Raw genomic sequence first — 27,928 nt, 5'->3', positions numbered from 1 at the left:
CATGTGAGCGTAAATTATAGTTTATTATTACTTGGGAGGTGGTTTGAGAGGTGCTATAAAACAGATTTACTTCAACACTTATCTTTACGATGAGTGTGTGAATCTTGAACGGAGCCAAAGGCATCACTGAGTTAAACTGCGTTCCCACAGGAAACCAGTGATTTCCTAAATCTCGGCCCACATTGATTAAGTCGACAGCAAGGCGTGCAGGTCGTCAATCTGTGATATTGTCCACTTGGTATTTAAGATTTACTACATGCATTTATCGATAGATAAACATTAAGTGTATCGATTAAAATGATGTGAGTGGGGGCAAGTCTCAAAGTAATAACTCTCAACATGCATTCTCATGCAAAACATGTCAAAATCCTTATTCAGTTTAATGAGAAATTTTCCAAACTCATCCTGCTGGTCACTGTGTGTTTGTGTATGTGTGCAATTAAATATTCCACTGTAATAACCCATGCAAAACAAACCATGACTCAGATTCATCATACTTTAATTGAATTCACCTTTATAAGAAGCATTTATAAAAATATGTTTGATTTATAGGTACGGCTAGATTCCTGATATACAAGCATGGATATATAATACAGTACATCGCGCATCACTGTATTTCATATCAAAGCATTCCATTATCAGACAATACATACAGTTTACTTCTCGAGATCTGCATTCCATGAACCCATAACAAGACATAGAGAGAGAACAAAGACATTGAGACTGAAATAGCAGTAGCTCTTCGAGTGAATCAGCTGCATGCTTGGCTTGTGCTCATCACTTTGAGGCATCTCATTGGATAAAATCTTCCTGCTCAATGGTTTAAAGGTCAGATGATGTCACACAGATGTTCGTCACCTGAATTATGACCCCAAACAGCAACTCTCCATCCTAGCTTTGGTTGGTCAGAGGGGGCTTGAACCCATGTTTGCATAATCAATTAGAAGCACAAACGCCTCCCTCTTGTTGTCAAAATGTCCTTCTTTAACTCCGGCGGCAGAGAGAAGGGGTCCAAGGCGAGAGACGACGTGGTCTGACTCCCTGCAGTGAGAGTAGGAAGAAGTACATGCTGTATTTGTCATCTGACAGCAAGCGATTCACGAACCGTCTCTGTTCCAGTGTGTGCAAGTCGCCTCTGGTGATACATTGTCATGGCGATGCGGGCGTGTGTCCGTTGTAAGAGATCTGAGGAATGCCGTTGCTGGAGTTGTCCAGGATCTCCTGTTAGTAGACACACAAACATAACATAAACTGCTCAAACACAAACTTTAAAGCATTCAAGCTGTCCTCTGCTGTCATGTCCTACCTTCTCAGTCATCTCGTGCGAGTGGTGCAGCGAGTGTTCCCTCTCCAGGAACATCCTCTGCTGCTCCGAGCTGGCCAGGCGACAGGTGAGCCACGTGGATAAGGTACAGGAAGAGATCCCTGCACAAGAAAGGAAAAGGGAAAATAGCTAAAGAAATAGTGGAGGAATTATTTATTTTAAAGGAAGAGTGGGCTATCCCATATTAGTATTATTAGTATTTTACACTTTTCAAGCAATGCAAGTGACATGCCTCTAAACTTCACTGGTTGGCCCATCATTTTGGTCTAAACTGAAAAATTTAAAGTATGGAGAAAAAGCCATAGAACTTTGTACAGATGTTCATGATTGATGATGACTTTGGTGATACCTGAGTTTTCCCCCTTCACAATCAGCAGGGCAAAGTTTTCACTTTTCCATTGAAATGTCCTGTTAACTACTGGATGGATTGTTGTGAAATTTGGTCCATATGTTAATGTCATTCCTTCACTCCTTATCTGGTGCCACTATTAGGTTTTTTTTTTTTTAAAAGGTTCTAATTGCCATTTAAATAGTGTGAAACTATCAAAATGCTCACAACACACGGAGAGACGCACATAGTCTGTATTCAGTAGCTGTGCCTTTAAACAAGCCGTAAATAAAGGTAGTCAGTGCCACTGTGATCTATTACAGTCATTCCCCAGCTGCAATGATGGTGCAGATACGGAAGATCTAGACTACTGATCAATCAGAGCAGACTGGGCTTTTTCGTTAGGGGGGTTTAAAGAGACAGGCGCTAAAACGTAGCTGATGCACGTTATATGTGCTAAAAGATATAATGCAAACCTTTGAAGGATTTATTGTGTGCCTAAGCACATAATTACAGAGCGTGGCTGTAGACTCTTTAAGACAGAGGAAGAGTGGCAAAAGAGATAAATTGTAGAGGAGACAAAGTGTTTTGCTGAGGAACATCTGAACAAGTGGTCTCCTGTGGAAGAGGTTCTCTTACAGTGCTGATAGGTGACAAATGAAGAGTTGCCTTACCTATAATTTAAACCTTTGAAAATGTCTTCTCCCTTTAGACACTCAATCAAAGATAAATTCTAGCATCTTTCCTATATTATGCGTACAGTCCTATACAGTAGACATTAACAGCTGTGTTCAGTTGAGTTGCATTGCATCACATTGTGTTGTTATTTTGTTTACCCAGACAGGCCAGAGTCATGGCAGCCAGATGGATCGAGTGCATGGAGTCTGGCCGTTTGTTTAGTGCCCGAACAAACTGGAAGTTGAGGATCCCACCAATCAGACCACAGATACAACATGCCGAAAATAAGATCATCTAAAGGACAAAGTGACAGAGAGAATGGTTTATGTTAATGCAGACGGCAGAATTTATATGTTATCAACAAAACTGTAAACAAACTGACAAATGTGATGACATGGGAGATATACAAACTACTATTGAGCCTCCATCTACATCACTGTGCTGTTTTGGACGACGGTTGCTCTGATGAGTAATGCCTATCAGTCAAAATAAATCTCATTTCCTATTAGAAAATTGGATCGCTCTCAAAGCACACTGTCTCTTCCAGAAATATTGCACGGCTTGTAAATATGCTTGCATCAGTCACTTGGTTTTGTGCTTGTGTGTGTGTGTGCGTTAGACGGTTGGTTGGTGAGATTTTCCTTTCAGTATTTAATCAATCACATATTACGGATTACCTCCTTAGAATAGTAAAGCAGCTAGAAACTCAAACCCAGTATGAGAATCTATTTGTTTTCCCAGCAGGATCTGATGGGAAAATCACTGCGGTTCCGCTACTTTGCAATCACAATAATGAAATACAATTGGTTCAATTTAACACCCTGCTTTCTTTGTGTGTGTATTGTGTCTGGAGTTCAGGTTCTCTTTCATCGCTCCCAGTGCAGATGCCTTTAGTGCCTTTAACCGCATGGAAAAGGGCTTCTCCAATTTCAGTCATTACCCAGTGAAGTGTGGAAAGCGGCTGGCAGGGCTCCGGAGCCAAACCAACCTAATGCAATCATCACCCCGCAGGCAAACAAGGAGGGAGGGAATGGAAAGAGATGAGGAGAGGAAGATGGAGAGAGTCAGAGCATCGAAGCGACTGGGGAAGGATGAGATTGAACAGAGAAGATGCAGAGATGGAAGTTAGATAGATGAGAGCGATGAAAGAGGGGAAAGTCACGAGGATGAAGATGGCGACAGAGACAATAGGCGGGGATGGATAGGGTGAGACAGAGGGAGAGAAAGGTTGAGGGATGTCTCTGTTACAGCCGATTGTGCTGACATTGATCCATCATTAGTGCCCTCCCCGCAGGAGACAGAGAGAGTCAGAGAGAAACACGAGGACTCGGAGACACAGAGAGACTGCGACGCGATCGCTGAGCAAAAAAGATGGAAAGAACGACAGAAAGAGAAGAGGAGAGGTGACTGCTTGTCTCCTCTGGTTTCCTCAGATGTCTTTTTCAGAGCACACTGTATGCACCTGCAGGACAGCAGGACAACACACACACACACACACACACACACACACACACACACACACGCGCGCGCACACACACAAACACACACACAAACACACACACAAACACACACACAAACACACACACACACACACACACACACACACACACACACACACACACACACACACACGCACGCACCTTTGGGTGTTTTACTTGGAAACTTCCAGGGGCAGATTCATGACACAGACCATACAGACTGTATATCTGCATACTTAGGAGACTTTATGTCTGTGGATTCATATTCTATGCTTGATGGGTGACAGCACATAATATTGTTGAGTCATCATTTCATTGAATAGCAACTGTATTTGGTGATCACAATGAATTGTCTTTCAAAGGAAAAACACATTTCCGCACATAATAATGAATAATGATTTGGGCTTCATTCTCATCTTCTCTGAAAAAGGCTCTTTTGCTTCACCAAATGCCAATCATCTCAGAAACTGTGTGTCTAGATACTCTGAAATTAGTTTCAGTTAGAATTCGGCATCATGAAGTCTACAACAGAGGACATGAATAGAGTCTATTATAAAATAATTGGCCCCAAATCTCACCAATCGGGGAGAGTCTTATCCGTTCTGAGCAGGTTTGTTAGGGGTTAACAGCACCAAGGGCGTGAGATTCAAGAATAAATGACAGGAAGAGAGACAAAGCAGTGCCTACTTCTTCAGATTCAGATTCAGCTTGTGAATTTTTTTTTATAAACATGTTTAATTATGCTTATTTTGCTGTTGAGAAGATCAATAGCACTGTCATCACTTTATTAAAGGTATAATACGGATTTTCTTAAAAACAATAGATAGACAAATACAAAAATAATCCCAATAATCAATCATTATAATGACCCACTGTAGTCTGTGGCCATGTCTTAATCTGCAGTCACCCAGCCCTCTATCGGTATTTTCTTTTTTCCTATTCAGGAAGTTTATGGATGTAAGCAAAGAAGATTCGTGCCCCGTGTGGAATGTGTAACCCCTCGCCAATAACTGCACGCAAAGTGTGCAGCCTGTTGTTAAATAGGCCAGGACGTCATTATCATGCTGTCCAGGCCATCAAATACTGCTGCCTTGTTATGCTTCTGTAAGTCTGATTCTGACACACAAGGCTGTATGATGCAAAGCGTTTGAATCTATCGGTGTCAGTGTGACTTAGGGCGTGGGTGGAAGGATCGGAGGAGAACAGCGGACAGGATGAAGTTTGTTTCTCCTGTTTTCACACATATCTGACAGTGCAGCACCTTCCCTCATGGTTCTGCGTAAGTGTGGGTGTGTTCATTTCTTTTTTTAGAACATAACTGCTGTAAATCAATCAGCAAATAACACTTATTTTCTCTGATTCACTACTTTGTACTTGCTAATGGCTGCTCCCTCTCTTCATTCAGTCTAGCTCGACCACCATTGAACTCTCTCTTTCTCTGGCTTCTTGAGCAGTGGAGGAAGAGGCAACTTTGAATGCTGTCTGTTTACAAACACTAACCGAAATTAGAGACAGAGCGCAACACGTCACACTCTGAAAAAAACTCTCGGCACCACAATATGCAACCCAGGGCTGAAAAACTAGCCTAATGCTTGTATCTAGTTAAAAACGTTAGAGTTAAGCTTGTCAAAAGATTATTTTAGCACTCTGTGTCTGGCTTTAATATGCTTTGTCTCTATATGTTACACATTATATCTTATCATTATATCTACTGCTGGTGGCCACTAATCTTATCTTAGCATAAAGACTAGAAACAGTGGAAAACAGTTGGCTTGGCAACATACAAAATCTGCCTTTCAGCACCTAAAAAAGTTTCACTAATCTAACACAATATAGCTTTGTGCCTGGCTATTTCTTGGCCAGAAACCTGTCGCCAGTCAACCAGCAGGAAGTTACTCACCCTGACCAAGAAATAGTTGGGCAAATACTTTTCAGTTTTTTACAGATTAAACAAACAAATAACATACTGTACCTTTTGGAGGTGCTGGTCGTTGGATTTGTTGCCTTTGGACAAAGCCACGCTAGGTGGTTCCCCTTGTTCCCAGTCTTTATGCTAAGCTAAGGTAACTAGTTGCTGGCTGCAGCTACATATGTACTAAATGTACAAGCATTCCACCTAACCTTTGGCAAGAAAGTGAATAATTATATTCTCCAAATATCAAATAATTCATTTGAAACACTGTCACTGGATCCTGCTTGCTGCAGCAGGGAAAAGCTGTTTATAAGAGAGTCTGCAATCTAACATACATAAAAAAGGATAACAAAAGAGCCCAGTGGGAGGTGAAACAACTATATATATACATACAGTGGATGTACTTACAATAAGACCTGTCCTCTTGCGAGCACACAGCACTCCGCACATCCCACAGACAAGAAACTGCAAAGAGAAAGAACAAACAAAAAGCGAGTAAATGAGCAGTTTCAGAAGTTGCAGTCTAAAGCAAATTGCTGGTTAAGAAACTATATGAAACTTAATCTATTTTTATCACTCAATCCTCACTGTGTTGACAACAGGAAAGGGTGAAGGTATTCTTTACACTCAGTTATTCAGATGCAACTTTCTCCCTCTAAAAATAGAGTGTGTTATTGTGGGCTTCTAGCAGGAAGCCACGCTGTCCTGGATGTCAATGATTCAGACTGAACTGGAGCAGCACGGTGGTGTATTACGCCGGCTTAGAAGGAAAACAGCACACTGAGCAGCGAGCTGAAAGTTGCTGGAAGCAGTCATCAGTGGGTGTGTTTGTGTGTGTTTGTGTGTGAACCGAGGTTGTGATATCACTCCTTTACTTCCTCTCATTTCCAGACTAATGTTCAGTTACAGTATACCTGCTGTGCAGACTTTAAAAAGGAATCTACTAAGTAAAACGTCATTTTCTTTCCTGTCAAGTTGTTTTCAGTTAGTTTTCCTAATTATACTGATAGACATAAAATAACTTATTAAATAGTAATCTGAGTTTCTCTGTTTCAATTATTCTCATCATTCCAGTACTTATAGATAGAAATTAAATATGTCTTAATCATTTGATTTACAGTACTGTGTAGAAGTCCTAGGCAGGTGTGGAAAAAATGCTGTAAAATAAGAATGCTTTCAAACATAGAAATGTTAATAATTTATTTCTATCGATTAACAAAATGCAAGGTGAGTGAACAGAAGAAAAATTGAAATCAAATCAATATTTGGTGTGACCAGTGACCACACTTTGCCTTCAAATCAGCATTACTTCTTCTAGGCATTTTTTCATCACCTGCCTAAGACTTTTGCACAGTACTGTATATATGCAAGATCTGTAGGCATCATGCAATACACAGTGAATTTTAAGCTCTTTTTTTAAGACTAATTGGTTAAAAACAGGGATTGGGGCTTTCAATTTAGATAAAACACACTCAGAAATAACTGAATATAACCTTCCAGTTATAAAAGTATTACCCAATAACTTGGAACCAAATTAAAATAATGAATATGAGTAATCTCATGTATAAAGAAACTTTGGTAATGCTTTATAATAAGGTCCTTAATAACCATTAATTAACAAGTAATAAGGCATTGTTCTCCCTTTAGATCCGGCAGTTGCAAAAAGCATAATTAGCTTATAGTTAACTTATAATAGATGAGCAATAAAGTAATCAATAAGCAAACAAAATAAGATTAATAAAGGCATGGCAAAGACATAATGGGTGGGTCATGGGTGTTTGTAATGCCATTATTAACACTTATATAAGCTTATAAACACACAATAATGTTAATAAGCATCTTGTAAGGACTTACAAGGGCCTTATTACTTGTTACTTAATGGTTATTACGAGGACCTTAATATAAAGCGTTACAGAAACTTTTTTAAAACTCGAAATGTAATGACAAATATCAGATATGAACAAAGATTACTTTCCTTTTTCAGCAGGGCACTAAATGTATAATCAAAGGTTGGCCATTCAATCCACTTAGGGGACAGCGTGCAGTCAGTTTGAATGACTCCCGGTTCCAGAGAGGAGATCCAAACCTTTATAATCACGAGACACAGTGGCTGACGCAGCATTCACCACACCTGTCACACTCTACAACTGCTTTGCAGCAACTTTATACACACACAAACTCTGCATGCACTCACATTCAAATATACGACCTATGTCATCTTATATCACAAAAGGCTGTCTTTCAAAGATATTTACACACACCTCAGGAGTCTTTATACTCTGCTCTTTGCAGTAATATTTCCTTATGACTCATGCTGCGAAGCTTCAGGCACTTACAATAATTCTCAGCAATAACACAGTCGTGTTACCTCAGTCAGAGCAGCAGTCATAATAAAGTTTGATTCAAAGTTATATATAGCAACTTAAAATGGCAGAAACTCAACTTTTTATTACTCTGCAGCAAAATCAAGACAATGAGCCTGAGAGCGGCACTGTAACAGGAGGAGACATATGCAGAGGAGTGAGGGGGTGATTGTGTGTAAAAAGCTTTGACCTCCCGGAGGCACAGGGAAACAATTCAAGCATGAATGAATGAAACCGATCTTTAGCTTCAGCACAGGCTGTGTGTGTCTCTTTAACATCTAATGGACAAACACATTAAGGACAGAAATAACCAAAATATATAGTCTTCACCACACACTGGGTCTTAAAGGGAAAGTTCACCCTAAAATGAAAAATACACATTGTCCTTGTTACCTGTAGTGCTATTGATCAGTCTACATTGTTCAATACGAGTTGCCGTGTATTGGAGATATCAGTCATAGAGATTTCTGTCTTCTCTATAATTAGTGGAACAACACATTTATAAAACTCAACAGCAATGTTTCTCTCCAAAAATCATGACATTATACCTGAGGATTTTCATGAAGGAACTAGTTGAGCTTTTCTAATGTAATTTTTTTTTTTTTTTACATATCTACGGCTGATTTCTCCCAACACCTGCCATCTCTCACCAGAACAGTCTGATAAATAGCACCACAGGTAAGGAAAACATGCATTTTTTATTTTTGGGGTGTACTGCCCCTTTAATACTAGTGGAGGAGCCACAACTAGATAAACAACCACTAATATAAAAATCAATTTAATGCCGTTAATAAAAGCTTTTTACTGGGCTCTCAGAAACAACAGAAATGTGTGATATAAATAGCTGAAAAGCTTTCTATAATACTTATAATAAATAAATTACATTTATTATTAGTCATATATATGAATATTATCAGAAAATGCTGATTTATCTTCTGATTTTAAGGGTTTTAAAATGATCATCTAAGTTATGGCTATATATGTAACAGTCACCATCATGCCTTTCCCTTTTTAAGGCCAGATTATATTTATGTATATGACAAATTTAATACTTACCCAGATGTATAGTCTGTAATCTACTCTGTGAGTAATGTTTAAGAGACTCATAAGAATAGAAGTTTCCCTGAGTTTTTGCTGTGCCACCACCCTCCAAAGCCCCCTACCGATACTTATCCTCTCTGGAAATAAATAAGGAAAAGTCAGGACAAAAGTTGTCCCGTGGACGTACACAGAGTCCGCTCCACACCGGGGACGCGTCGCCCTGCTGCGGCTTGTGCTCGCCCCGGACCCAGCTAATGCCCACCGCTCCCAGGACGATGCTCGCCACACCCAGGCCGACCTCCACCACGGACAGCAGGAGCAGGCTCCACAGGATCTTGCGGCTGGAGCACATCCCGCCCCGGGCATCTCTCCAGCTCCAGCAGGAGGAGGCGGCAGGAGGCGGAGGACAGAGGGCGAGAGGGGAGTCCGCTTCTCGTTGTTTCCGAGAAGCTCTTATCGCTTCATACCCGGCTGGTAAAGAGGGGTTATCCGAACAAGTAGGTCCAAGTGGAGCAGGAAGGTGAAAGTAAACAGAAGTGGAGGGAAGCTGCCTCTCAAGAGAGAGCGCTCCGCTCAAGTTCCTCCGCTTGCTGAAGTGCGTGTGAGCAGCCTGGCGCTGTCCAAGGTACTTAAGCACCACCGCAAACACACACACACACACACACACACACACACACACACACACACACACACACACACACGCACGCACGCACGCACGCACGCACACACACACACACACACACACACACACACACACACACACTTCGCGCGCACCATCCAGGGCCGTAGCCAGGAGACCAGGAGCCGCAGCCTCCGCCCACATGTGGAAACATTTAAACACCATCAGTCCTCCGGCTCATTCTGCTGCTCATTACATGGACTTTAGGGAACACACCACAGGTGAATAGTGTTAAAACAACAGCAGTAAAATAAAAGATATCACAATGAAGCCTCCCCAGCTGATTACTTGCATTAAGGCAATTGTTTTTGCATAATTTATTTTTTCATTTAGAAAACGTATTATGATAAAGAATGATAAATTGTGGATTTTGGATATCTCTTTTACTTATCTGAAAATACTGTCAACAGCCATACAAAAACAAACATGATGCTATGAATGATATATGAACAAACCCCCCTTTACCTTCAGAATATAGATATGAAATATATATGATGATATTTGTTTCTGACCTTCACCTAGATACAGTGGAGATAGATGGAATTTTATGTCAGTTTAACATAATTTAAGATTGACCTTTAAACATTTTATTTCTTTTTTAAAACAATCCCCCCATCATGATATAAAATGCACTGAAAGAACTTGGCAACTGAAACCCAAACACTGTGCACACCAAATGACCAGCTGAGCTATGTACGTTTCTGTCAGTAATTTGAGTGAACTGGCCCTTTAATGTTCAGGACGGCCACATGATGAGAACTAGTTTGAGCATCTGAATACAGTAAAGTGTACAATACAGCTCTAACATTAGTGTTTTCAATCAGAACATCATCTTTTACATCTCAAACAAACTTAAAGAACATCTTTAAAACATTTGATTTGAGGTAGATGTGTTATTATAACTTATACATAACATAACATATGTTAACAAGGTCACAACATAGTTTTACATAGTCCCTGTTTAACCAAAGTAACATTTATAAAGGTAACATTTTCTTACATAACAGCTGTTGCAGTTCAGTGGAAAATAATGTATCAGAACATTTGGTGATTTAAACGTTTTAAGGTAAATAAAGCATTAAAGGGAAAACATAATGCCCCTTTTGAAGTTCATATTAGTACTTTGTTTCTATTAGAATATGTTTCAGGAGGTTTTCATGAACCATCATCTGCAGCAATTTGATGGGGCTTGTGAGTGCATGTCCAGACATTTCACAGTTTCACAGTTGCTTGATGACAATACCTTGACAGCCCGCCAGGGGTCAGAGCAGGGAAATTTGGACATTATGTTCTAGGTCCAATAGATTTGTTGGTAAGTAGTAATTGTAAACCTTGTTCTTTTTTCCCTGACTTTAAACAAGTTGGTTTGTTGCTTAATCTAAGTAGTTCTGTATCACATTAGAAATGTGTTTAAAACAGCAACCAATATTTTGTAGGATATCTTACGAATTGAGAATATATTGCTTGTTTACATGCTTTATATATCAAAATCATATTTTTCTCATGCACCATCATTGCAGCTGGAGAATGACTAAAGAGTCACTGTCACTGCAGCACTTTCTACTTATATAGTATAGTTGTGACATCACAACCTTTAGAAGTCCAGACGGCTAATTTAATGACACAGTTTCTGGCAACAAGATCTCCAAACCAAATGACAGATTTTTTTTTGCAGCTCGCGGTACAGAGTGGACTGGAGTGTTCTTTAAATAGTACACACATCATTATATATACATGTATGGTTTGCGGTTGTAGAAAAAGGCTGCAGTTTTGTTCAATTTAGGCTGCAAAACCACTGCTCTAGATTTACAGTGGAAAAACTTCTGGTAAGGTGTGATAAAAGACAGTTTAAAAAGTAAATAAATATATATAAATGCCAGAGTGAAGTAGTCACGAGTGTGGTGTGGCTATGGAAGTGATATAGTTTTCAAATGGGACACAAACACCGTTCACCAGGGTGAAGGTCCGACAACTGTTCGACCCATCTACCACCTTTCTGGCCTGCACCAGTCGTAAATCCTGCAATTTAAACTCTGCATCGCAATCATTCATTATTATTACGGCCACTAGAGGGCAGTGGAGGACAGCCTCAAATGTAAATATGGTTCGTATTGTGCTGGCTGTACAAACAACCTATGGGGTCGTTTTTTGAAGGGAGACCAGTCTTGTTTCTGAATACAGGCTTTGTGCATTTCTTTGTGTCTTGAGCATTTTGATACTTACATTTTGATATTGGTATCGCAGTAATAGCTAGACCTGCTTAATAATTTTAAAAAACATGTTAATCTCACTTTTTACAGGGCTATTTGTCTTTGGTCATAAAAATGTCTGCTCAATACAAGACTATTTCTCTGTCTCTTAATTAGTTACAACAAGTGCATCACTGTAATAACCACTTGTACAAATCAGGTACAACTCTGTACGCCTTGCTCGTGCCTATGTGATGACAGGCCTGGCAGATAGCATGCGCAAACTCACGATTCTCCTCAGTAAGATGACGTCTGGCAGTAAAGAATCGGCGCCAATTAAAATACCTCATATAAGCCCTATTATCCTTATCCAGCGTCAGGAGGAACTCAGCCAGAGTCGCAGCATCAGGAAAGTCATTTACATGAATGAAGGAAGCACCTGGGGCAAAATCCTCGTAGTTTCTTCTTGGTGGGCCCAAAACTATCGGCACAGTGCCGGCCACAAGAGGCCCATTGAACGTCTCTGTAATATAATCTCTGTGGAGTGAATCCTCAAAGGAAAGGTAGAATTTGCAGCTGCTGATAGTCAGGAAATAGTTCACACCCTGCGAGAACTCTACAGAGGAGCTGTTAAAAACATCCACCTCGATGTGTTTTACAAGCTCTCTGTAGTAGCTGAATCTCTCTGTAGATTTTGTGTCGAGGTCAGCGCTATCGACAATCCAGCAAAGCAACCTTTCCTTCCTAGGGAGCACAAAATCTTCATCTGTGTTCTTCTTGAGAGCCAGTCGCCACCGAACATGGATATCTGCGTCCTTCCTGTAGCTCAGGGTTAAGTTAAAAAGGCCTTTAATACCCGATATCCTGCGCGTGTTGGTAGGTGAGTCCATGTTGAACCAGATCCACCTCTGAAATCTGGCTCTAGGTGAGGTAGGAAGGTTGGAGAGGTCATCCCGGATAGCTCTGTGAAATACCAAAACTCCATGAGCTCTGGAGTAAAAAGATCTGTCATCTGTGAGGTGGCAACTGTCGATTTTAAAAAGCGTCTTACAGTCTTGTAAATCAAACTTTTTGTCTTCAGGCCAGAACCAGAGCAGCACCACAGGCTTGTCTGTGTGATGTGTCACTGCAGGCCTGCTCGGCTGTTTTGTAACCAAAGGAGTGATTCGCAAATTAGCCTGCTTTGCCAGCCGTCTTAAATGAGCCGGGGAAGGATGACATTTTAGAGATGGAAATGACTTATGGTACATTAAAAACAGAACTATGATTCCAGCCAGCACGACAAACGCTGTCACAGTGGCTCGTAAAACACAAAAAATGGAAGTCATATTAAACCTGCAAGGAAAGAAGAATCCTTTATCATAATCACTGGCAACATATTCCCCGAACAAATTATTGGCTGTATGTCAATTTAAAGTTCTCAAAGAGTTGAAAAGAGTGTAAACTAACTGTTAAATCAAAAGCAGTACGGGTGAGTCATTTAAGAGGCGACACCACAGGTGAATAGAGCAACATTTAATAGATAATAGATAGATAGATGGATAATGATAGATATCACAATTAAACTTCTCTAGTTGATCACTCACATGAAGACTATTTTGTTTTATTACGAGTTTCCTTATACTGTATGTTGTGTTTAAATATGCAAATGCAACATCAGATCTAACTAATTATGTGCTAAGTGCCATACATTTCCAGGACAGAAATGTGAGCAATGCATAAAGCCAGGTTCTAATTTGGATATCAGTTTTTAATCATAAAAGCTACATAAATGAGACATGCTAATATAACAAATAAATAATAAAACTTTTACAAATGATTACTTACATTAAGACAATTCTTTTCTAGCTCTAACTTTTGGTGAAATCTACACATGCAGAAAGACAAAGTGTAGTAAAATAAACTTTGTGTATTTGGGATTTTTTTCTTTTCACTAGTCTGACAGAAGACATGTTATAAAGGCAAAGTGGCTTAAAATTTCTACATTGACCAGTGCATGAAAAAATAAAAGGTTTTTCCTGCGTCTCGCCTGAAGAATTCATAATGCAAATGTAAAAACGGTAAAACAACAAAGCTTAAAAAGGCAAGGGAACGGTCACACAGTTTAAAAGTCTGTCTGGATACAAATGAGCATAATTCCTGCACTACAAAATGTCCATTTAAAGTGTAAAGCAGGTGGAGAATATAGTCAAAATACTCACATGTCCCTTCGAGCTGAAAGTGAGTGTGTATAGATATTCTGCAAAGTTTCTCTCACCCTCTAGGTTGGTCTCTTCAGATGTGACATCTAACTGATGCTCCACCTACTCATTAGCCTCACCAGGACTGGCCAGCAATGGCCAGCAAAGCATTTGAAACAGCTATGCTGACACACAAAAATATTCCACCATTTTTTGAATGTAAAGTTAATAAAATTAGAGGCAAACCCATATATGAGTTTTTAATAACTTCATTATGATTCTACAAAGTTATAAAAAAAACGAAAAAAAAAAAATCTACTACAGAGTACAACAACTTAAAATTAATCAAAGTTACTTTGCCCTGATATAATTCATGAAAGATATTTGCATTATCAGCCAGTATCAAACATGTATACTCATTCATAACTCACTCAGTAACACCAGTCCTTTTGTTTTTACATAGCTTAAAAATATGTGTTAAAACAAAATTTGTTAAGCTGATTTATTTGCATTCCCATCCATATTCTTCTGCACCACAGCTCTCCTTTTACCCACACTGACGTAGGTGGGAGCATGAATGAACATTTGACATGATGGACGACTTCAAACAAACAATGGACACAAACTGTCAGAAGCATCTTTGTCTCCATCTCACCCGGCCCTGCTGGTCCATTTGAACAATGCACAAATGGGAAACAATTGAAAGGAAGATGACAGGGAGACTGATTAACTCTCCTGATATTGACTTCCTTCAGCAAACACTTCTGAACATTTGATTTGGAGATGATGACTGACAGCTGAGAAATTAAAAGAGCTAAATTGTCCAGTTTGGAGAAGCAGGCAGGAGTACCGACATGGAAGCTACGCAATACAATGCTATGGACGGGGGCAGCAGCAAAACCATTTTAGCCACCTAAACTGCTGAACTGAAGCTGTTATCTATAGATCCATCTGAGCGCTGTTAAAAGCCACCAGACTTCATTGAGAAAAACTGAAATTTTACCTTTGAGAACACAGTAGCCGCTGGTCTACTGCTGCCATGATTGGTTGGTTTGTTTCTGTTATTGTGTGACTTTGGTGAATCTGAACTGACCCTTTAAAACACTAAAGTCACATGATAACAGTCACAAACTAAACCATCAAGGCAGGACTACACCAGCAACTCCTGTGTTCTACGAGGTAAAATTGCTGCTTTTGTCAAAGGAGTCTGGTGGCTTTGAAGAGAACATAGATAACGGCTCCAGTTCCCCCCAAATAAATGTAAGCATGGCTGTCTGATTGCAAAGTATAGCATTACAAATATTATAAATATAGCGTACAGCTAAATTTAAAGATAAGCTTACTGGCTGTAGACAGAAAATAAATACCCAAAATGTACAACTATATCTTGTTTTATTTCAACCGGTTTATCATGACTACTTTAAACAGAGTAGATTGTTCACATGCCAAATTACAGGCAGAATATTTAAGTATCTCGTATATAATCTGTGAATTGATATGCATGTGTGAGCTGATGTCAAAGGACGTTCTTTTCATGCAGAGTTCCACTTATAAAGGTCATGAACCACATGGAAATCTCTGTCTCTTGACATGTGGTCGCAGGCGAGGCAGATGGGCTGAATGAATTCATCGCTGATTGACAGAAGATGAGGGGTGGCTGTGAAGAACTTCCTCCACTCAAAGTAACGCATGTACGCCTCGTCCTTCATGTCCAGCAGAAACTCTGCCAGGGACTTTGCATCAGGGAAATCTTTTATGTGAATGAAGGCGTCTGAAGGAAGGAACTGCTCGTAGTTTTCTCTCGGTGGACCCAGAACTACCGGGACCGTCCCTGCAACGAGCGGCCCGTTGACCTTCTCTGTGATGTAATCTCTGTGAATGGAGTTCTCAAATGAGAGGTAAAACTTACAGCCAGCTATGGTTGAGTAATAGTCCTCATAACGCAAACGGCGCCATGTAAAGGCTCTACCAAAGACGTGGATTTTAATGTGTTTGGACAGTTCATGATAATATCTTTCTCTCACAGCTGTTCCAGTGGCTCGAATGTTGTTACTGACAATCCAGCACACCAGTTTGTCTTTCTTGGGCAGAACAAAGTCATCATTCATATCCGTCTTCCTGATAGTGAGCTCGTTCCTCACCGGGATGTCAGCATCTCTTCTGTAGCTCAGTGTTAAGTTGAACAAGTTTTCCAGACCCGGAGTCTTTTTTGTGTTCTTTGGCGATTCCACATTGAACCAAATCCATTTCTGAAAAGCTGGACGTGGCCCCTTCGGCATGTTTCGCAAATACCAGTCTATGTTTTTATGGAAGAAAATAACTCCCTGTGCTTTGCTGTAGAGAGATCTGTCGTCTGTCAGAACACAGCTATCAATGTTGTAGTAGGTAAAGCAAGCCTTGAAATCAAACTTCACACCCAGAGGCCAGAACCACAGCAGGACTATTGGCTTTTCATTCAGATCCAGGCCTTCAAAATTTTCCTCATCGGTCGGGGGAGGTGGGCAAAGATGAGATGGAGGCTCAAAATAGAGAAAGAATGCAAGAACAGAGCAGATAATGCCAAATGCAGCTATATTTGCCAAGCACAGAGCTTTCTTGGAAGCTGGTGTCATCATCTGTGGAAGCAGAACATTAAATCAAAGTGTTCACTTCAGTAACTACATCATGAAATTCAGCAATTATTTTCAGATTATCAGTCTAAGGACTAATGTCTGCATTAGAAAATATCTTTCTTTGATAAAAAGTTTAAGGGAAAAGCCCATTTACATTAAAGCCACCAAGGATAGCTGGAGGTTAAACATTTAAACTTTGAGAAAACAAGTTTTGTGGTCTACTGCATTCAGTATAATGAGTAAATTTTTATATTCTGTCAATTTTGGAGGAATTCAACAACTATGGTGCCATGCTTTGTTTAAAACTTCAACAGCGAAGCATTTTTAACATTGCTTGTATAAAAGTAATGGACATTGTCTTTGGTTCTGAAAGGTGAAGCCAATGTGTAAATGCCTTAGACCTGTGATTTATCTAATGGTCAGCAGGGGGCGACTCCACTGGCTGCAAAAAGAAGTCTGATAATATAAAAGTCTATGAGGAAGTGACCCTACTTCTCACTTGATTTATTATCTAGAATGCCTAAATTGAGACTTCATAACAATCGTCCACAAACCAACGGTTAATGCCCAGTGGCTTCGTCCACTTCATTTACGCAGTCTTTAGTTTTGAACACGCTACCACTACGATTCACATCTCTGACTTGCTTCTTCCCTGGAGCAAGGGTTCAAGTTTGACCAAGGCTTATTGAGGTGCTTCATGTCAGATCCTCTGACCCCCTAATGATCTCAATAATTAAGCATCTAAAATAACATATTTTTAAACAAATACATTAAATAAAATGAATGCAAGCAACATATAAAACAGCAGCTGTAGATTCGAATGCAATTCAACACATGAGATTTACAAATGTAAGTACTTTTGAAATGCTTACAATTTAACATCCAACATTACAGTCAATATTCTCTTTAATTAAGATTATCACCAGTGAATAAAACATTCTGTTCTCACCTTTCCACAGAGTTTAAGGGCTGCTTGTCTCTTTCTGGGAGTCAGGAGACCAACTGTGGCAGGTTTTACGCACTTGAATGCACATTTGAATACTGAGATATGAATGACCTCCTGAGACCAACAAGAGAAACCTGTTGTATTTAACTAAGCTGCTGAACACATCTTTCTGTGCTACACTTCTGTCATTTAGTGTGATGGTGCTCAAGGTGGTTTTGATTATTAGTAGTGTTGCACACACAAACAGAATCAATAAACATACTGGCGCACAAAATGACAGACTTGTAAGCTCACACTCTGTGCATTTAAAACACATAGAAAACTTGTGAGAAACAAAGCTGTGATTTTTTTTTTCCTGCACAGGTCACCCAACTCTGGTAAACAAATGAAAAGCCACAAAGAGCAAGAAGTTTGCATGCTGCATTCATGGACATATGAAAGTCAAATTTGAAGCTCAAGGCAGATGTCAAATGCAAAAATGGTTCCATGACTTGCAGACAATGCAAGAGCAGCAACTTGGTGGACACAGTGACATCATACAGACCAAACTATGGATGCACTTTTAGCAGCAAACAAACTGCGTAAAAAAAACTGTGGTGAGCACACACCCTCTGGGACAGGCCTTGGAGTGACTGTAGAAAATATTCTTGATGATGAAAGATATTATCTTAAGTATTACACACAATTCAGTAGTTTTAGTGTGGTATATTGGTGCAACATGATCTCACAGAAATCCTTGAAATAGCCACGGATTTCGCTTAACTCAAAATCCGTGGAATAGCCACGGATTCGCTCAAATTTCCGTGAAACTGACATGGATTTCGCTACAATGCAAGTTAATGACAGTCATATCCCGTGGCTATTCCAACATACAAAGTGATTATGTACATTCACTGAGTGAATATTTAGAAAATAAAACATATATTTCTCGCTACAAATGTGATCAAAATCCATTTTTATGCAGAAACTAAGTCAAAATATTGATTTTTCACTAAAAATGAGAGAATTGTCCGCCATGTTTTTTGTTCTGACCGCTGGGACCTTGAAAGTCACGTGACTTGGAACAAACCAATAGCCACGGGATATGACTGTCATTAACTTGCATTGTAGCGAAATCCATGTCAGTTTCACGGAAATTTGAGCGATTCCGTGGCTATTCCACGGATTTTGAGTTAAGCGAAATCCCTAGCTATTTCACGGATTTCTGTGAGACCAGGTTGGTTGGTGAGTTGATGAGAAGAAGGGATCACCGCCGACGCGTCTTCACTTGTAGTTAAAAAGAATTTATTACAAGATAAAAGACAAAGTGTACAAAAAAGCCGAATCTGGCAACACCTCTGGAGCCGATGTGAGATGTGTGTCTCTAGGCTCAAAACCCCAACCTTATATATGTTTCTTTAACAAATGCTCCACGTTTCCAAACTAAAAGAATTTGAGAGTTCATCAAAATCACATCTATCAGTATGCTTTACATACAATGGAACCAGTGGACTGATTGTTTAATCAACAATGGTCAGCTGTCAAACTGAGTGGGCATTACTCTGTTTATCCTGTTGTAACCATCTTGTTCAAAGTCCTTAATACATAGCAGTAAAGAATTTAAAGCTGACAATACACTACATTAGTTATATTATTTTGGTTTGTAATAATCTATTGTTTAAAAAAACAACCAAGAATTTTAAATTGTAACGCTGGGGCTCATCAAACTATGACAATTTAGCCTCTAAAATAATATTTTAAACATCTTTAAGGACAACTGAATGATGAACAAGACATTTTTAGTTGACCAAAATGTTACAATTAACAGACTGATAAACTAGAGGTAGGGCCATTTTCTTCTATTTGCAGCCAGTGGAGTCGCCCCCTGCTGGCCACTAGAAAGAATGCATGTTTAAGGCACTTTCCTGTTGGCTTCACTTGGTCATTAAGATATCAAATTTGTAACAATATTATAGTTAGTTAGATATTATTCTCTGATCAGCTCTTCAGACACTCTTCAACTTTAAGTCATATTCATGAATTTGTTTTAAATGTTAAAAAATACATGACCTTTTTCATTTTGTTTCTCGATTTGCTCTGCAAGATATTAAGGGTTACACACAAATAAGATGAACTTCCAGAAGTTAACGAGAATGAATGAATACAATATGCAAAAAAAGTTAGTTGTATGCCAAATATAGAGTAAATCCTTGTCTCTGATTAGCTGTCCCTGCATGCATATGATTACCACTGCGATTCCTTGAGCTCCTCTTAAAGGTCACTGTTAAACTTAGCTGTAAGTAGGAATACATCACTTGATACTTCTCTCCATGTGGAGATATTGTACGTTAAAAAAAGCTCCCCACTTCCCAGCCCTCTCTACAGAAAGCTGAAAAATCCAATAATCTCACATACTGTGCAGTAGGTTCCTCTTTTCCTTAAATAAAATCAAAGCATTTGAATCGAGCCTGTAGCAAACACAACCCAATAAACATACATCAGATGATTCAGGCTTTGTACGCGCGTGTGTGCATGTAGAGGTTTTTAACTGATCAATGACCAATCGACTTACGACAGACTAAAAGCAGCAGGATGTAAAATCATCAAGCAGCGTGTTACAATAAACTTCGCTGGATCAGGAGTGTGTTTGCATTTAGAGTACATGCTTCCAGCACGAGTTCCAGGATTCTTTAAGCAAATGAAAGCTTTCAGCTACGGCAGTAAAATCAACATACAGTGTTTACTTCCCTAGATTAGGAAAGATTTCACATGAACAGCAAAGTGTTCTTTGTTGAGCTGCTGTGGTTAAACAAGTTGCACTGGTGTTTACATACAAGCGTACAATGACAGCTGGATTAAGACAGATTAGCATGTGATGTTTCATTCTGTCAGTGTGGTGCTTTGCTTCTGTTTCTATTCAATGAAAAAAGGTCACAGAGACAGCTGTGGGCAGGTAAAGGGCATCTCTCATGTCTGTCATTGATGTCTCAGAATGATTTTCTATGGTCCGTGTTTGTCAAGCAGCCCATCAATAATTCAAATCCTCCGATTGGCATGTTGTTGTTGAGTCATGACACGACAATGCATCTATAATGAGGTAGAAGAGAAACAGGTGAGACATTTAGGGTGATGGATGTAAGAGGTGTCAGGCTGTGTCATCACGTCTGTACGATTACATACAAAGTCAATGGAAAGACAAGAAGAGACACAAATTATGCTAATTTTTATCTCCAGTAAGAATTCACTTGATGATGTGACGCAGAAGTCTCTCAGTGTTGAGATTCTCCAGCATCTCAAAGCATGAATAAGATGAATACAGACTTTTAACAAACTGACATTATGATGTAGCTCTATCTGCATCATTTTGATCTGTTTAATTGCAATTAAATCGCACTAAAATATATATATTTTTTACGAATTTACACCACTGTTATAGCGGCAGCCATCAAGACAGATTCACCTTGCACCTATGGGTGATGTTATGAATTCAGACAGGACAATGTTTTCAACATATCCCACACAACAGCTAAAAAGCATTTTTGGCAGGACATATACTTGCTGTTTAAGCATGCATTAGCATACAGAACGGGTTGTGTTGGGAACAAAATTGTTCACCCACTTTCTGTTGTACAACAAGTTTTACTAGAGAAGTCAGACCTACTGGATTCCTTATATCTGCGTGACAAAAAAACGTGACATCATAGATGATATAAACAGCCCTTAAATCAAGCACGTCATGATTATGGTGATACTAGTCCTACACTGCCCCTATGGTTTATGTTTGCATTAAGTCTTGTGGACACATATTGTTAATTTCAGTGAACAACAATGTGAACAACAGCAGCCATCATGCGCATGCAGACATGTAGTTAACAGCAAGTATATCTCCGGCCGTAGTCGTTATTTTGATTAATGCAGGTAAGAAATGGCAGGAAGAAGCATTGCTGGTATCTACACTGTCTTAATGTAACGTGATTAAACACAAATGATCCCATCAAAAATGTTTAACCTGACAGTGGCTCTCAGCCCCAAGCACACAAAGATCTTTAAAAACAGGTCAAGGGGGCGTGTCCGACCGTCGCCATGTAAGACGTGTTTCTCCGTTGCTCCTGGAGTTTGTGACTATTTTTGAATTTTTGAGCGTCTTTTATTAATAGAAACCTGTTGATACCTTTAAGTTATTTTTCCCCGACTTGATTTTGTAAAACTTTCTGCACTCCCGAGTTGACTATGACCTCTACTCGGCCGAAGACGGAGTCATCACGGGGAGGCCGCGCGAAGACCTCGCCCTCGACTGACCCAAGCTCCCCACCAAAGCTAGATGCTAACTTTCCCGACTGGGACCGGCTCGAGCGAATGCTCGCCTCCATGAAAGGCGACATATGTGGAAGAATTGACTCTCTGGCCTCTGACCTTCGTTCTGAGATATCGTCGGTAAAACAAGAGTTGGAGAATACAGTTGAGCCGATACTGCAGCGCTTGAACGCCCATGACGAGACCATGCTCGAGCTGGAGCGCGCATGCACTGATAACGGCACCGAGCTGTCCAGGCTGGACTCAGCGGTGGATTCCCTTAAAGCCCAGGTGAAACTACTGAATGACAAATGCGAGGACCTAGAGGGGCGATCGAGGCGAAACAACATCCGTTTGATTGGTGTCCCGGAGGGCGTGGAGGGCCCTCGACCGACCAACTTTATCGCACAGCTCCTAAAGGACATGTTGAAGTTGGATGAGATACCACTGCTTGACCGGGCTCACCGCACCCTCCGTGCGAAACCTAAAGCCGGAGAGGCGCCCCGTCCTTTCATCATCAGGATCCACTACTTCCAGGTCCGTAATGATATTCTGCGGCGTGCGGGTGAGATGTCCCGTGCCTCCCCGCTTCTCTACGAGGGGAAAAAACTTTTCCTCTTTCCTGACTACACTGCATCTGTCTCCAAGAAACGCGCTGCCTTTGCAGGGGTGAAGCGACAGCTCCACTCCTGCCCCGGTACTAAGTTTGGACTTCTTTTTCCGGCCGTCCTGAAGATAACTCTACCAGGCGGATCAACGCACACATTTGATGATCCGGACTCAGCCATGGACTTTGTCAATGCGAGTATTAAGAAGTCAGTTACCCCAGATGCTGTGGTCTAAGGTATAATGCCAGTTTCGTTTGATTTTTATTTCTATTTGGTAGTTAATTTGTATTACTTATATATTTTAATTCTCTGTCTTTATCTATTTTATGTATTTATTTATTTTTATTATTATTATTGGTTTTCTTTTTGGTTTTTTCTTGTTTCTTTCTTCCTATTTTGGTATCATCAGTGATACAATATACAGTGTTTTCCTTTATAATATTGTCGCTCTTTAGCGAATAACCCAGTGGTATGTCGCATATCTCTGACGGAGCTTTAGTTTAGGTTTAGCAGAGAGTTTAGGTAGAAGATGGGACTAGCGCGCGTCTCGTTTGGGGAGACGCTTATGCAAGGGGATGGGGGGGGTGTGGGAGGGGTCGTTCTCTTGTTCCTGGTTACTCGTTTCGTTCTGTTGTTATGTCATGTTTATGTCAGTAGGTCACCTCACTTTAATTTTTATATTGGCTATCCATTTGTCACTGAGTACATCTGTACACATATTTACCTCAAGATCGGTAGGTGCAATGGCTCAGAATAACCAGTCCTGTCAGTCCGGGAGGAGGTTAAAATTTATAAGTTGGAATTGTAGGGGTCTTAATCATCCAATTAAGCGTAGCAAAGTACTCCATCATCTTCAACACTTAGGAGGAGATGTTGTCTACCTTCAGGAGACGCATTTAAAGGTATCAGATCATGCCAAACTGCGTGGTAGGTGGGTTAGACAAACGTTTCATTCATCTTTCCAGGGTAAGGCCAGAGGTGTTGCAATACTGATTCGAAAGTCAATCGATTTCACTTGCTCTGATATAGTCTCTGACCCTAACGGAAGATATATAATTGTTACTGGCCGGTTATGTAATGTTCCTGTTGCTCTCATTAATATTTATGGTCCTAATTGGGACAATGAGGCCTTTTTCAAATTGGTTTTTTCTAAATTGACCAACATGCCCTCGTACCTCCCCATACTTGGTGGTGACTTTAACTGTTGGATCAACCCAGCTTTAGATCGTTCCTCCACTAGAAATGTAATAACTTCAAAATCAGCCAAAGTCATTCAATCCTTTATGGATGAATTTTCCATGTCAGATCCCTGGCGCCTTTTTAACCCCTCAGGGAGAGCTTATTCCTTTTTTTCCAATGTGCATCACACCTTTACACGAATTGACTACTTTCTGTTGGATAACAATCTCTTATCATCAGCACATGCTTGCTCTTATGATGCTATTGTAATTTCGGATCACGCTCCTGTTATTTTGGAATTTCAATTTGAGGGCTACAATGTTGAGCGTCCCCCTTGGCGTCTGAACACACGGTTGCTGTCCAATGAAAATTTTGTGAGTTTTATCTCACAGCAAATAGATGATTTTCTATCGCTGAATAAGACTCCCGATGTCTCCATGTCTGTGATTTGGGAGGCTATGAAGGCCTATTTAAGGGGGGAAATTATTTCGTTTTCAAGCTATGAAAGCAAGCTTAGGAGGAAAAAGATGTCTGAAGTGAAGCAACAGTTAGTCCAGCTTGACAATGCCTATGCTACTTCCCCATCACCTGATATATTTAAAGAACGGCTTTCATTGAAAGCAGAATATGAGGTCCTCGCTTCTGCTCAAGTTGAAGACCTCCTGCTGAAATCCAGATCCACATACTATGAGCATGGGGATAAAGCAAGTCGACTGCTTGCTCACTCTTTACGACAGGCAGCGTCCTCTCACCAAATCCCACAAATTAGAACTTCATCAGGTGTTACATCAGATCCTAAATTAATAAATGAACACTTCAGACAATTCTATACGTCTTTATATTCTTCTGAACATGCCACTGACTCTTATGCCCTCGACCACTTTTTTAGCTCTCTTAGTATTCCTAGAGTAGATCCTGACTCTGTTAAAACTCTGGAAGAACCAATCACTATTGCTGAACTTAGACAAGCAGTTTTTTCCATGCAAGTGGGGAAATGTCCAGGTCCAGATGGGTTTCCAATAGAATTTTATAGGAAATTTTTTGACAAGTTAGCCCAAATTTTAATCGACATGTTTAATGAATCTTTTTTGTTATCTAAACTCCCACCGACTCTCATGCAGGCTACAATCTCACTTATTTTAAAGAAAGATAAGGACCCCCTACTAGCCACAAGTTATCGACCCATAAGTTTGTTATCTGTGGACCTAAAACTTCTGTCTAAACTCCTTGCCACGCGCCTTGAATCAGTTCTCCCTTCCATAATCTCTCCCGACCAGACAGGATTTATTCGTGGTAGATATTCCTTTTCTAATCTCAGGCGACTTTTTAACATCCTATACAATCCCTCCTCGTCATGCACACCAGAAGTCTTAATTTCGCTGGATGCAGAGAAGGCTTTTGACCGGGTGGAGTGGGATTATCTTTTCTATACCCTACAGAAGTTTGGTTTTGGCAATAAGTTTATTTCCTGGGTGAGACTTTTATACTCTTCACCCACAGCGTCTATTAGAACCAATAACATCCTCTCTAAACTTTTTCCTCTACACCGCTCCACCCGGCAGGGCTGTCCTTTAAGTCCCCTCCTGTTTGCTATTGCGATCGAACCTCTTGCTGTTGCCCTACGGTCCCACCCCCACATCAGAGGCATACTTAGGTATGGTGTTGTGCATACTGTCTCGCTTTACGCGGATGATCTTTTAGTGTACATTTCGGACCCCTCAATCTCAATCCCGACTATTTTAGATACATTTACCTCCTTTGGCCAGGTGTCTGGCTATAAACTTAATCTGACCAAAAGTGAGATTTTTCCTTTGAACCCGGCAGCAAAACGTTTCCCACTGCACAACTTTCCATTTAAAGTCGCCTCAGATAGTTTTGTATACTTGGGTGTTCGGGTCACAGCTCAATTTGAGGATTTATTTAAATCTAACATTCTCCCGTTGGTCGCTAAAATGCAAAATGACTTTGAGCGCTGGACTCTATTAAATTTATCCCTCGCAGCCCGGGTCAACTCTATCAAAATGAACACCCTTCCAAAGTTTTCCTATTTATTCCAATGTCTCCCCATCTTTCTCCCGCAGTCTTTTTTTTCCAAGATCGATAAACTGATAGCTGAATTTATCTGGAACAAGAAGCCCCCGAGACTACGCAAATCTTTGCTTCAGAGACTAAAATCTCAGGGGGGTCTGGCATTGCCAAATTTTAGATTTTATTACTGGGCCTGTAACTTCAGAGCAATCCAGTTCTGGCTTAATTTTGAGGGCTCCACTTCTCCCCCAATATGGATAGTTATGGAATCCATGTCTGCCAAACCAGCTTCTTTGTCTGCACTTGTTCATGCTCCTGTAAGTCACCCCATTTCACCCTATTCAAAAAGTATAATAGTTAAATCTACGATAAAGATATGGAGACAGTTTAGACGTTATTTCGGCCTTCAGGCTCCTTCTCGACTGGCCCCGCTGGCACCTAACCTGTTATTTCACCCTTCACTAATAGATGGAGCGTTCCCTTCCTGGCGGGCACGGGGTATTAGAACAATCATGGACCTGTATAATGATGACATATTCTCATCTTTCCAGGAGCTTTCAGAGAAGTTCACTCTTTCTAAAAATAACTTTTTCAGATATCTACAGATTCGTAGTTTTGTTAGAAATGTTTACCCCAGCTTTCCTAATTTACCAGAACCTACTGGCCTAGACCCATTCTTGTCCCCGTTGCCTGCTGCGAGGGGCATGATCTCGGTGCTGTATAATCTTATTCACTCTTTAAACCCAGCCCCACTCCGTACTATTAGGACGCTATGGGAGAATGATTTACAATGTGAATTTGCGGATGATGTTTGGGATGAGTGTCTGCGGCGAGTCCATTCTTCCTCCATATCTGCTAAGCATGGGTTGCTACAGTGTAAGGTTCTTCACCGCTATCATTTTACTAAAGTCCGATTGTCTAAAATATATGATGATGTTGATCCTATTTGTGATAGATGTCGCCAGTTCCCAGCCACCTATTTTCATATGCTTTGGGCGTGCCCTTCCCTGAATACCTTTTGGTTTGAGATTTTTAATACTATCTCACAGATCACCTCAGTCTCTTTTACACCGTCTGCAGTCACTGCCCTATTTGGGGTCACCCTCATACCTGCTGTACCAAATTATAAGAAGAACCTGGTAGCTTTTGTAACCCTCTTAGCTAGACGTCTTATTCTTATGAAATGGAAATCCAGGACCCCGCCAACTTGCCATGAATGGATAAAGGACATTTTTTACTTTATTAACATGGAGAAAATTCGTTGTACACTGAGGGGATCATCTGCTGCTTTCAGGAAAACATGGGGGGCATTTTTTGAGTATGCAAATAAGTTGACTTTTCCTAATATCCCAAACTGACAAACAACCTCTGTCCATGGTCTAATCTGTTTTAATGACATGCTTTGTACAGATATATGTGATACACTTTAATGTGACTTTGATAACTTTAATGCCATTTGTGTAACTGTCTAATTGTTCATTTAGTATAGGTGACCTGCTTTGTTGTTGTTTTTTGTTTTGTTTGTTGTTGTTTTTGTTTGGTTTATCATTTGTTTGTTTGTTTATATATTTACATACAAGTGTCTTGTACATTGTCTGTCTTCATTTGAGTGTTATGATGATTATATTAATGAAAAACTCGACACTTGTTTTCCTATAACTGTCATTTATGTGATGAAAATTCAATAAACAAAGTTTTGAAAAAAAAAAAAAAAAAAACAGGTCAAAATATAAACTTTGATTTTTAAACAAAAAGGAGCTAAGCATTTAAGGAAGAAACCAACTGGTTCAGTATTAAAACTAAACATGCAGCTGCATTGGTTAATCCCAATGCTTTAAGCAGTAGTCTTAAAAAAATGCTCATAAAATAATAGCTAGACAAAATGTTCTCAACACAAAGTTCATTTAGTAGCTGTTTTGTTGCTTTCGATTTTCCAAGGCCAAGAATAAACTTTCATTCCAAATAATTATTCATGAAAGTTCAGATTTTAATAGCAACAGCTGGACTGGCTACACATTTATCTTAATGGATAAACCGTCATATTGTGTTTTACTTTGCCAAAAAGACGCCAGTGACAGACGGCATTAGGTCACTTCTGGCTGGCCTGGATG

The 27,928-nt window shown here is 40.0% G+C and overlaps 3 protein-coding genes across 6 annotated transcripts; all 3 read right to left on the bottom strand.

Annotated features, from left to right (window-relative positions):
* Positions 1–609: 609 nt before the first annotated feature.
* On the bottom strand, positions 610–9,476 carry LOC131985392 (transmembrane protein 196). 4 transcript variants are annotated; one of them, XM_059350462.1, is made up of 5 exons: positions 9,312–9,476; positions 6,129–6,185; positions 2,489–2,624; positions 1,268–1,425; positions 610–1,221 (listed from the first exon to the last, which is right to left on the bottom strand). In XM_059350462.1, the coding sequence occupies exons 1-5, from the start codon at positions 9,474–9,476 to the stop codon at positions 1,150–1,152; spliced, it is 588 nt and encodes a 195-aa protein (XP_059206445.1). In that variant the 3' UTR covers positions 610–1,149. The 4 variants fall into 4 exon arrangements, with proteins under 4 accessions (XP_059206445.1, XP_059206446.1, XP_059206447.1 ...); XM_059350463.1 differs by having other exon boundaries at positions 1,307–1,425; XM_059350464.1 differs by having other exon boundaries at positions 1,307–1,425; positions 9,330–9,476.
* Positions 9,477–12,183: 2,707 nt separating this feature from the next.
* LOC131985348 (4-galactosyl-N-acetylglucosaminide 3-alpha-L-fucosyltransferase 9-like) lies at positions 12,184–13,320 on the bottom strand. Its single transcript, XM_059350412.1, has one exon. It carries the CDS (start codon positions 13,318–13,320, stop codon positions 12,184–12,186), a length of 1,137 nt encoding a protein of 378 aa, XP_059206395.1.
* Positions 13,321–15,704: 2,384 nt separating this feature from the next.
* Positions 15,705–16,784, bottom strand: LOC131984341 (4-galactosyl-N-acetylglucosaminide 3-alpha-L-fucosyltransferase 9-like). Its single transcript, XM_059349208.1, has one exon. The coding sequence runs from the start codon at positions 16,782–16,784 to the stop codon at positions 15,705–15,707; it is 1,080 nt and encodes a 359-aa protein (XP_059205191.1).
* Positions 16,785–27,928: the final 11,144 nt, after the last annotated feature.

Source organism: Centropristis striata, chromosome 14 (assembly GCF_030273125.1).
Source record: "Centropristis striata isolate RG_2023a ecotype Rhode Island chromosome 14, C.striata_1.0, whole genome shotgun sequence".
NCBI classification, from domain to species: Eukaryota; Metazoa; Chordata; class Actinopteri; order Perciformes; family Serranidae; genus Centropristis; species Centropristis striata.
The sequence above is the reverse complement of the archived record's forward strand: the minus strand, read 5'-3'. Positions and strand labels throughout refer to the sequence as shown.

Coding starts and splice junctions, on each gene's coding strand:
- LOC131985392 (XM_059350462.1), bottom strand. CDS start 9,476: ATGTGCTCCAGCCGCAAGATCCTGTGGAGCCTGCTCCTGCTGTCCGTG. Junction 2,625..6,128: donor GCAAGAGGACAGGTCTTATT/GTAAGTACATCC, acceptor TTTGTCCTTTAG/ATGATCTTATTTTCGGCATG. Junction 1,222..1,267: donor GACAGCTTGAATGCTTTAAA/GTTTGTGTTTGA, acceptor GTCTACTAACAG/GAGATCCTGGACAACTCCAG.
- LOC131985348 (XM_059350412.1), bottom strand. CDS start 13,320: ATGACTTCCATTTTTTGTGTTTTACGAGCCACTGTGACAGCGTTTGTC.
- LOC131984341 (XM_059349208.1), bottom strand. CDS start 16,784: ATGACACCAGCTTCCAAGAAAGCTCTGTGCTTGGCAAATATAGCTGCA.